General features: G+C 38.2%; 1 protein-coding gene across 4 annotated transcripts in view; it reads right to left on the bottom strand.

The window, feature by feature from the left end:
- Positions 1–12,123, bottom strand: part of LOC138764954 (AT-rich interactive domain-containing protein 2-like) — a 278,904-nt gene that overhangs the window by 71,514 nt on the left and 195,267 nt on the right. For all 4 annotated transcript variants that reach the window (XM_069941451.1, XM_069941455.1, XM_069941453.1 and 1 more), the window contains exons 8-10: positions 8,547–8,794; positions 6,145–6,241; positions 546–755 (exon numbers count right to left, since the gene is read on the bottom strand). In XM_069941451.1, coding sequence (XP_069797552.1) covers positions 546–755; positions 6,145–6,241; positions 8,547–8,794 — 555 coding nt within the window. The remainder of the gene's footprint in view (positions 1–545; positions 756–6,144; positions 6,242–8,546; positions 8,795–12,123) is intronic.

The raw sequence follows: 12,123 nt of genomic DNA, 5'->3' as shown, positions 1-12,123 counted from the left end.
CCCACCCATCCGAGCTCCTGATATTTCAACTGCGAACCTTCACCTCGGCTGCCCACCTATCTGAGCTCCCAACACCTCAAATGCAGATTTAGGAATCGGACCCATCTCTCCAAGCTCCCAACACCTTGAATGTTGCAGGTACTTACAGCTGTCAAAAGAAGTATCCGTATAAAAGATGACTGCCCCCCCCCCAAAAAAAACTTGACCTGAAAAATTGGTTCCCTAAACTCAACTATTACATACGGTAGGTAGCTTTGCAAAGAAATTCCACTTTAATGCATAACATTAGGCACCAGTAAACAACATAACATCTATTTGCCAAGATTTCAAGGAGGAGTGTTCTGATGGAAATACAGATCTTATGCAGGGGCATGGAAAAAAACATTTGATATAACCACTGATGGCTGGTGATTAAAAATAGGGGAAAGTTCGACTTGGTCTTTCTCCAACCAAGTATTTAGACAAAAAATGTCAACATCAAGGTCCGAATTATATTTTGTGTGAATGAAAGTAGTCATCAACTATATTTTCACATTCTAACTTACCAATACTTCTTTCCACTTTGATAATTTTGGTGCAGGTTATCTCTCCCAGGCTCGACAGCATGTACAGAGCTTCCAAACTAGCAAGTAATAGCAATATATCTTGGAGAGATAAATGGTTCACAATCTCACGATAGGATTCCTGTTCCACACATTCACAGATTATATCTACATTCTCTTCAATTTTGCAAAGTTTAGCCAAGATCTCCATACCTAAAATCAAGAAAAAATATCAAACATTAATATTAAATATCAACATTCATATAACATCTTATAAATAGCTTTGCATTACAGAAATGGGAGTATGAAAAGCAGCAAACCAAACAGTTAAAAATAATAACAGCTGTGATTCTGAAAAGTTGAATGACCCTCATAAGTACATTATAATTTAAAAATACATTGCATTTTGGAAATCAAGTGGAAACAGAGGAAATATGTGCTCTTTAAACTACATCTGTAGAGTGAGAAATATTTTGACTCATCAACGTAGAGGAGGTCACATTGAGTACACAAATGCATAGAATCAAGTTGGACTACGTACATATAAAACTCTGCCTCACCTGGGAGGACTGTTTGTGGCCCTGGTTCTGAGTGTATCTGGAGGGATCGCTGCCGTTGGAGGGAAGCAGCAACCATCAAACAACTACTCAACTCAGCTCACTCTCTGTTCTCACTGTTGCCATCAGGAAAGAGACATAGATGCCACAAGACTCGCACTGCCAGGTTCAGGAACAGCTGCTACCCTTCCACCATCAGATTCCTCAACGACAAACTCAATCACAGACTCATTTAAGGACTCTTACTTGTGTACTTTATTGATTTTCTTTTGTTCTCTCTATATTGCAGTTTTTTTATTTGTTTACATATTCACGCTGTGTACAGTTTATTTAGTGTTTTATGTGATGTCATGCAGTACTCTTACAATAAACCCAAAATCTGTGTTGATATTTCCTGGATTGACCATTTTCTGGATGTTGGCTGACTTGCTGTGTTTCTCCAGCAATTCTTTGTCTGCTCAGGATTCCTGTATCTGCAGCTTGTGTTTCTCTAAAGTATTACCAAATTCACACAAAACATCAACAACCTTGAATATTAATTCAAATCCGACAGCTTTTAACCAGAAAAAGAGGAATTGGAATCAATGTATTGATTACTTTTGGAGTTAATAATGTAGTTAAACTATCCTTATCTAATTCAGAGTTATAATGTGGAGATCAATGATGTACCTGAGGCAGTGAAGATGGTACAACACAGGTGTGAACTGCCTTGTATACCTGCTTACCAAAATTCTGGGATAGTTAGCATGGTTTCATTAGGGGAAGGTCATGCCTCCCAAGCCTTAGTGAATTTTTTGATGATGGAACAAAGAACATTGATGAAGGTAGAGCAGTGGATGTAGCGCATATGGATTTTAATGTGGCATTTAATAAGGTTTCCCATGCAAGGCTCATTCAAAAAGTGAGAAGGGATGAAGTGGGTAGTTTTGGATGGTTCATATTCTGCATGGAGATGGGTGACCAGTGGTGTTCCACAGGGTCCTTTTCTGGGATCCCTCCTCTTTGTGATTTTTATAAATGGCCTGGATGAGGAGGTGGAAGGGTGGGTTAGTAAGTTAGTAGATGACTAGAAAGTTGGTGGCAGTGTGGATACTCTGGAGGGTTGTCAGAGGTTACAAAGATACATTGATAAAATGAAAAGATGGGATGAGAAGTAGCAGATGGAATTAACCCAGAAACGTGTGAAGTGGTTCACTTCAGTAAGGCAAATTTGAAGGTAGAACACAATGTTAATTGGAGGACAAGCTGAGAGATCTTTGGCTCTATGTCCATGGGACACTCAAGGCTGCTGCACAGATAGATAGTGTTATTAAGAAGGCGTATGATTTGCTGGCCTTCATTTTTCATGGAATTATGTTTAAGAGCCACAAAATAATGAATCAGAATTTATTGTTGGGAACATGTCATGAAATTCATTGTTTTGTGGCAGCATTGCAGATGGAAATATTGCTAATAAATTACATTTAAAATAAATACAATAATAAATTAGTGCAAAAGAAGCGAAACTAAGGAAGCTTCAGAAATCTGATTGCAGAAAGGAATAAGCTGTTTTTGTACCACTGGGTGTTCATTTTCAGGCTTCCGGGACCTCCTTCTTGATGGTAGCAGTATGAAGAGGGCACGGCCTGGGTGGTAAGGGTCCTGGAGGACAGAGGCTGCTTTCTAAAGACACCACCTCTTGTAGATCTCCTTGAAGGAGTCAAGAGTGATATCCATGATGGCAATGGCTGGGTAGTATTTTCCTGCCCAATGCATTTGACTGCATCTATCTATCCCAGGATGTTATGGGGAGCAAGGCAGGTCATTGCTGGAGCTCTGATGTAGATGTTTGGATCAACATTAGCCACAGATGAAAAACCAAAGGAGTGGAGGACAACTAATGTTTTTTTTTACATAAACAGGCAGCCAAGATAGGCCAGGAAACTGCAGACTGCTGAGGCTTACATCAATAGTCAGGAAACTATTGGAACAAATTCAAAAGGACGTGATTCATGTTCACTTGTAAAGACAGAGACTGGTTCGTTATCAACGTGGTTTCTGTGGTAGGGAATTCTTAACTCATAAATCCAATAGAGGTTCTTGAAGTGGTAACTAAGGAAAATGATGAAGGCAAAGTGGTAGACATGATTTATGTGGAGCTCTGCAATATATCTGATGAAATCCTCATGGCAATCTGGCCCAAAAGGTTAAGGCACAAAGGATCCAAGATGTGTGGCCAGAAAGGAACCAAAAATGGCTTGAAGGAAAGAGAGGATAGTGATCAAGGGTCATTTGAAGTGAAAAACGAAAGTCTGAGAATACTGTGGTTGTAGTACAAACACAAAAATGCTGGAGGAACTCAGCAGATCTCGCAGCGTCTATAGAAGGTAAAGATAACATAACCAAAGTTTGAGCATGAGCCCTTCTGCAAGGTATGAGCAAAAAGCAGGCAGCCTGGGGGAGATGAGAAGAGAAGAGAGGACAGAGGGAATAGCAGGACAACAGACAGAAGGTGATAATTCGTTATGGCAAGCAGCACAAGAGGAAAGGTGAGATTCAGTCAGGGGAAAGGAGATGGCTTTCCTACACCCCATGTGAATTAGGTATAGGAAAGAGATATGGATGCCACAAGACTTGGAGATTCACAAGTGTTGCTTCACTTGGAAGACTGGGTCCCAAAATGGTGGTGAGGGAGGTGCTATGGGCTCAGCAGTAACACTTCAGCAATCACAGGGGTAGGTGCCAAGGATGAGAGAGGCATGGAAGGAATGGTCCCTGTGGAAGGTGCATTTGAAAGTCTGTACCCAGTGGTATACTGCAGGGATCAGTGCTGGGACCATTGTTGATTGCCACATGTGTGACATGAAAGAAGAATGTAGGTGGTTTGCTTATCAAGTTTGCTGACAGCACAAAACATAAATGCAATGATAAACAAAGAAGATCATGAAAGGAAAGGAGACAGAGGGATGTATATCAGTTGGAAAGTTGGGTGCAGCGGTGGGAGATGGAATTTAATCCAGTAAAGTGCAAGTTAATGCATTTTGCAATGTCAAATACTAACAGAACATATACAGTGAATAGCCGTGATCTCAGAGTGTAGGTGTACAGAGGGACCTAGGTGTGGATAGGGTAGTGAAGGTAGCATTCAGCATTCTTGTCTTCATAGGCCAAGGCATCAAGTACAAGAGTTGGGACATCATCTTGGAGCTGTTCAAAACATTAATCAGGCCACACTTGGAGCAATGCATGTTGTTTCAATTGCCACATTACAGGAAGAATGTGATGGCATTAGAAAGTGCACAGAAGAGATTCACAGGATATTGTCTGGAAATAGAGGGTTTTATTTATTTCTTTGTGGCTTTCTCTACACCAGAGAGAGAGACTGTTCACAGATTACGAGATCGCTGAGCACCTCCAAAAGAAGAGACCTCCCAGTAGCCACCATTTCAAATCTAAGTCACACTCGCATGTCTGTCCATCGCCTTATGTACTATCCCAGCCTGACCATCCGTAGATTGGAGGACCACCACCTTATTTTCCATCTGGACACTCTCTAGCCAGATGACATTAACATCAACTTCTCTGCCTTCTCCTTCCTGCTTGCCTTTTCTTTCTTCTCTCTTTCCAATTTTTCCAGTTCTCCACCCTCTCTTCCCCTTCACCCCCCCAGTCATCCTTCCTCCCCCTGATCACTGCTGTCCCTTCCCTCCCATCTCCATTTATTATCTCCTGCCTTTTCAACCCCCCCCATTCTTTTGTTCAGATGCCTGCCAACATTCTTTCATACCTTGATGAAGGGCTCAAGCCTAAAACGTCGGTTATGTATTTTTACCTTTGCGACATAAAGGACACTTTGACCAGCAAAGTGTCTCTAATATTTTGTGTTTTTACTTCAACAACAATGTCTACAGATATTTGTGATTTACTTCTGGATTTATTTATGCAATTGGACAGATTTATTCTCACTAGAACATAGGAGGCCAAGGGGTGACCTGATAGAAGAATCTAAGATTATGTTGGGCAGAGATAGAAAAAATACTTTTATCTAACCTAAGATAAGGGAGTTTAAAACTAAAAGGCAGCTTGACAACTGGCATTTCAATGACTGCATAACCTGCCAATGGATTTTGTGAATTCTGCAAAATCACGGACCTCTCTCCAATGCTTTTAAGTGCCTGCTACAAACAATCCAAATCTCAGATGCAGATAGCAGGGCAGGAATCCCTGCTGCTTGGTCAATTAAGCTTTTTATAAGGTCTTGATCTTCACATCCTATGCTCTCGGGGGCTAGAGGTTATGCTGAAGGTAACGGCAAATTTCATCATCAACATCTGTTTTTGTTGGGAGATGGCTCTTGAGATATGAGGAAAGATTCAGGTGGCATCATGAACATTCATTTTTGGAGGAAAATGGATAACAAGGCAAGTTGGTAGATCATGGATGGCAGATAATCATTTTTCCAACAAAAACACAGTAATGATAATTTGACAATCTAAATCGGTCATTCTCAAAGGGGGCTAGAGGCCCACCCCCATCTCCCCAGGAGTGGCAGCACATTTGGGGAGTGGAGGGGCCATTGACTGAAATCAAAATTCTTTTCATTTTTTAAAAAAATATTTCTGGTAGGAGAGAAGTATGGAAGAAACCAACTAAACTTGACTGCTTCATAAGGAAAGGGGCCTATAAACTTTGTGCAGAGACCCAAAGGGGTCATAGCCAAAATAAGGTTGAGAATGGCTGATCTAAAGAGTTGTTTTAAAATGTACATCTATCTAATATAAAGTTAATGCCACTGCATATTAATCGATTTTCAAACAGAAATAGAGGGAGGCAGACAGACGACCAAATCACAAAAAGCATAGTGGGGAGGCTAGCTGCAAAGTCAAGAGTGAGAGTCAGGGAGAGTAAGAAGCAAACAGAGAGACAATAATTAAAAGCAGGGTGGATGGTTTGGGGAAGGTGACGGGAGAAATTGACAGGAGTCTAGGTGTGTGAAAATGGAGAAAACAAGCAGAAATACCATGAAAGGGATAGGAAGAAAACAGGGGTATATATGGCAGACATACCTCGAATTCGAAACCACTTGTCTGAAGAGTGAAGGCATTTTGTAATGGTGTGAAAAATCACCTGGGTACTCTGGAAGTCTATGGGATCCAATTGCAGCTGAAAAAAAATATAAACATGAATATTTTGATAGCTGAACAGATCCAAACAAGTCTGTGAACTGCAAAATATGCATATTAATTGAATTCAATGAAGCAAATTGAATAGGTTTCAGAAAATGTTATGGAATGTTAAGGGAAATAATGTCCTGCACCTAGAAGGCTCCTGTCTTGTTAAAACTGATTTCTGTATCACAAAACTCTTTCTGATTGCACCATTAAAAGCAAAAAACACTGTGGGAGCCTTTTTGAAAATATCAGCAAAGTAAATGGTAGGGTTGAGACCCAAACAAGAAGAAAGATAAGAAAGTTGATGAAAGTATAGAGGTCCAATTACCAGGCAAGAAGGGGCAGGACAGAGAGAATGGAAGGTCTGAAAGAGTCATCAACATTTACTTTCATGCACGAACCCTCATAGATAAGGAAGATTAACTTAATAGTCCACAAGTGGGATTGTGATAGTAAAAACAGTAAAAATCTCTGTAATCTGGATTTCAATCAACTGGCAACTGAAGCAAACGACAAAAAAAGACAAGGAAAAAAGTATATTAAAAAAATTAAAATAAATACAAATAAATAAAAATTTAAATAAAAGTTTAAAATTGTAAAAGTAAATGATCTCTGAAGTAACATATAAACCTTTGGTGAAGATGGGAGAAAATATTCAGCCAGTGGAGTGCCTTGGTCATGCATTGCTCATCGCTGCTGTTTGAATAAAGTTGTGTTTGAATAAATTGGTGTCGTCCAGGATGAAGAACTGGTTGATGCTGCTAGCCATTGGGAGTGACTCTCAAAGTGTCTCCTTATTCCTGATTAGTAAGATTCTATCATATTAATATTATATTATTAATATTTTATCTGTAAATTTGGGAGAGGTAAGATTAATTATGATGTTATTGTTTGTCTTTCAGACAGCTCTGTGGAGGGGGAAATACCTGCAAATTGAGCAATGGTTAAATATTTTCAAAGAATGTGTCTGAAAATAAAATAAATGCTTTAAGGTTTATACATTCATGCAAGTGAAATTTATTCAGTGCATGTACAGTATAGTATTTTTGCCTTTTAAACTGTTTATTCTAAATGCAGGTGTGAGAGTGAGTTTCAAGCAACCAGAATACTCACTTATCCAGCATCCACCAATCCCTGTGGATGCCAGATACCAGGGGTTTTACTATATTACGGAAAATGGTTGAGGAACGGGCAAAATTGGCTGCTGTTCTCTGGTCTTTAATATATGCTCTGCTGCTTACACAAGTCTGACAACATTGCACACCCTGGACATATTCTCTTCTCCTTCCTCCATAGCGGAGAAAGGTCAAGAGTGTTAAATTACAGCCAACGAGCTTAAAGACCATTTCTTACCCTCAGCCATCAGCCCCCTGAATGGATCACGCAACAATGCATCCCTTTCCTGGTACTAATTAACCATTTTTTCCCATTATAACTCTCCATTGTAAATTGTGCTCTTCTACTTTACATGGCTTTATGAGTGCTCACCTGAGAACTCTTCTCACTGTTTATTTGTCACATTAGACCTAGTACAAACTTAAATGTGAAGCATCTTCAGTGCAAATTATCCAAAATCCTCCACAATTCAATGAACTTAAAAAAACAATCAGGAACCAAACAGGCTATGGGTGAAATTAAAAACATTAAAATTCCAAAAACTTCCTCATAAAAGTAAAAAGTTTTCATTAAAACAAATAAAGAAAACAAATATCCGCTTCCCTTTCCCTCATCATCATGTGCCAAATCTGGTCGTGGATTGACCAAATTCAAAGTACTGAGAGTCATTAGATAGGTATCTCAAGATATTAAATAAATGATTTTGAACTGAAACCATTTTCCCATTGAACACTAATGCCGTGTCTCACACACAGTCAACTTGAATAAATCGACAATTTTATTTTTAAACATACAGCAAGGTTTTGGCCCACGAGTTCATGCTGCCCAATTTATCCCCAATTAACCTACACCCCCAGTACGTTTTTTGAACAGTGGAGGAAACTGGAGCTCCCGGGGAAAACCCACACAGACACAAGGAGAACGTACAAACTCCTTACAGACAGCATGGGACTTGAACCCCATTCCCGATCATTGGCATCGTAAAGGTATTGCACGAAATGCTACGCCAATCGTACCACCCCCTTCTAATGTACTGTCCAATATGACATGATGCACAAATATCAGGAGCTCAAAAAATATATTGAGATATTTTGAGTCTCAAAAAAAAAACACATTTTGTAATTCTAACATACTGAAATAGCAATCCTGTTTCCTGATGGAATAAAAAAAACCAATCTTACCTCTGCCATTACATTTCCCAGTGTATCCAATCCCATTTGCTTAAGTGACACATGTTTACTATGAGCACATAGCAGCAGAAACCTCAGGCACGTTCGGTTAGCTAATAACTTGGCGTTCCCTTCTTCCATGGACAAATTGTGGATAATAACAGCTATCTGCAGCACCCTTTGCCCCTCCAGGTCATCAATACCCAATTTGTGTGGAGGGTGGAACAAGACAGAGTCCCATCCATCATTGCTAGCAGCTTCTATTATTGGGGAAAACATTGAAATAAAATTTAATTATTATGACACAAGGTCATTATTCCACAGCATGTAATAAATATTTTCATATCTTTTTAAATAGCATGAATTCCAGTATGGAACTGCATTGTTGATTCATTGCTACAACATAAATTATTAATTAAGTTTCAACTTTTAAAAAGATATTTTGACAGGCACACAGAAATGTTTAGAGAGATCTGGGACAAATGCAGGCAAATGGAACCAGCTCAGGTTGACAACTTGGTTGGCATGGATGAAATGGGCAGAAGCAATTATTTCTACTGGAGAACTCCATGAATCCAAGAGGGGACACCATAAAACAATTTAAAAATACCTCATTAAGTGGAATAATTACATTTAATATTTGGATCCTTAACTCACCTACAATTAAAAATAAGCAAACTGAAATTATGTCAGTGCAGTTCAATTTTATATAATCAGTTCCAATTTTCTTTTCGGTTATAAAAATGCACAAATTACTTTGCGATAGGAACTGTAAATTTATGGGATCTGTTACAAATCCCAACGGATACAATTGTAATAAGGGCAATTCTAATTCAAAACTAACAGACTTTTTGTGCCCTGTTTTCACTGAATTTTAATTAGACTGTTTCAAATCAATTTTCCTTTTTCTTTAATGGTTCTGTCTATAACGTTTCACAGAAGAATTATGGCTGTAATTTAGACCACACAGAATTTGCTGAGTTTTACCACTGATTAAAAAACTTTAGTCCTGAATAGCTGAATTGTCCAACACACACAAATTTTATTGCAAGTAAATAAACTTAAAAGTAGAATATTTTATGATATTGCTATGTATTGTTTGGACACACTTCCCAGTGTTAGTCATCCAAATCATGAAGTTTGAACAAAAAGATTTCCAATGAGGAAAGGAAAAGGAAATGTGGATTGGCTACCTGATCACAGAATTAGTCATACTGCATGGAAACAGGATGGATATCGGGCGTATTAATCCATTTTCCAACACTTGCCACATGTCTCGGTGATTTAAGTGCTCATCGATACACTTTTAGAATGTCAGTGATTCTGATTCCAATAGTGCATGGCAGGTACTCATCACTCACTGGATGAAAATGTCTCCTTCTGATACCCTCTAAAAGGGGAATCTATTTCTTTGTTAACCTACAACTTCTAGTTATATTCACCTCTGATAAAGGGAAGTTTCACACAGTCTACTATAGCTATATCCCTCATAAATTTTATATTCCTTGATCATGTCCCCTTTAAACCTCCTCTGCTCAAAGGTAACAAGACCAAGTCTCTCCTCATAAATTAACCCTTCATCCCAAGGAACATCTCAGTGAATCACCTTTACATACTCTCCAAAGCTATCAAATCTTTCCCATACAATGATGACCAGAACTGTTTGCAGTACTCCAGCTGTGATCTGACCAGTATTTGATCAAATTGGAGCAAATTTATCAAATTGCTCTTGTATTCAATGCCTTGATTCATGAAGGCAATTATCCTGTATGCCTTAACCACATTATGTACCTGTGCAGCCACTTACAAGGATATTTGGACTTACACAAAGGCCCCTCCGTTCCTCAACTCTCCTGAGGACCCTCCTATTCATGGCATGTCCTGGCCTCCCAAAATGCATCACATTTATCGGGACTGAACTCCATCTGCCATTTCTCAGCCCATTTCATCAACACATCAATATCATCCTGTAGCCCATGACAACCCTCTATACGGTTAACAACTCCACCAATCTCCAAGTCAAAAGCTCACTCAGGTGGCTCTTAGTCATATACTCAATATAACTATTGTCAGAAATCAGTTAATCATTTAAAACAAAAGATGTGTGGAATGAGAACTTGAACTTTTTCCAAAAAAAATCTTAAAAGTGGACGAGTTCATCAGCTCCGAATTCACTTGCAATAGGCAAGCACTTATTTGAACAAAGGAATGCTATTAGGGTGTGTTCTGTCTCTGTGTTATTGCCTCGTTATAAAATGCATTCAGTACAAATAATTAGCACCAACTATTTCAATATATTAAAGAGAAATTTGCTTGAATTTGATGAATGGTGGTAAACAAGTCTGCAGTTGCTGGGGAACTAGTAGGAACTCAACATGCTTGTGTTAGGAAATTTTTATGGAAAAGAAAAATGGCAAGGGTTTCTTTGGAAAAATTAACATGGAGGTTTGAGGCTCCCCAATTTTATGAACTGTTATAAAGCAGCCCAGTGGTGATTTATTAATGTAATGTATGACTTAGAGGTGAATATAAAACTTAGCAAAATAGGGGAAACAAACCCACAAGACTTTATTCAAGATTGTTAATAGCAAACAGAGAATTTTTTTTACATTGAAACATTTAATTGAGCTTTGGATTAAGATTGATAAAGAGATTGGAGGAGGAGGTTTAATGTCAAGAAGAACATTCTTATTTCAAAATAAGACATTCCATTTTCTATGGGAAATCAATTTTTAAAGAATTGGCAATGTCATGATGTTAAGAAGATTGAGGACTGTTTTGAAGCAGGGAAATTCATTGCTTTCAGTAGAACGAAGAAGTTCAAGGTATCTGAGAACACCACTTTGCAATTATCAGGATATGAAATTCTTACATGAAAATTTTGGTCAAGATCCATTATTGCTGTTCCACAATTGAACCTTTTTGGCTTGATTGGGTAATTATTAGAACGAATAACTGGAGTTGGATTCCCACAGGATCCAATGTTAGTTTTACTGAGAGATGCTAGAGAAATTAAACCTAAATTAAAAATGAGTATATATCAAGTAAAATTTGTTCAAATTGCTTTGGTAATAGTTAGAAAATGTATTGCTATAACTTGGAGGTCAGATATTTATTTGGGAACGGCTGCATGGCATGCAGAAATTCGGAGTTGTATTCCACTTGAGAAAATTAAACAAGAAATATATATCATATATTTTGTGAAATATGGAGCCCATATTTATAAACTTTTGGTATTAAAATTTAGATAAATCCCAAACATTCCCTGTCTCCTATTGGTCTATATCACACACACACACACGCGTTTCAAAGTATTAGAAAGTGAAGTGCTCCTGCTGTGGTTTTCTTGTCCCTTTTCTTCTTTTTCCTTTTTTAGTTTGTAGAGGGTTGGGGGAATGGTGAATTTAGAGGTAGTTATTCTTCTATTTTTCTTTTTTTTTCCTTTTTATATATAAAATACCACATGTATTTGGATTAAGTTTGAAATATTATGATGTGTTTGTTAAGTGGTTTTATATTAAATAAAAATCCATTATTGTCAACAGGGACAGAGGTGGAGTCATTGTTATGTAATGGAGACAAAAGAATG

This window comes from Narcine bancroftii, chromosome 5 (assembly GCF_036971445.1).
Source record: "Narcine bancroftii isolate sNarBan1 chromosome 5, sNarBan1.hap1, whole genome shotgun sequence".
Lineage (NCBI taxonomy): Eukaryota > Metazoa > Chordata > Chondrichthyes > Torpediniformes > Narcinidae > Narcine > Narcine bancroftii.
This window is presented reverse-complemented; position numbering and strand designations above follow the sequence as displayed.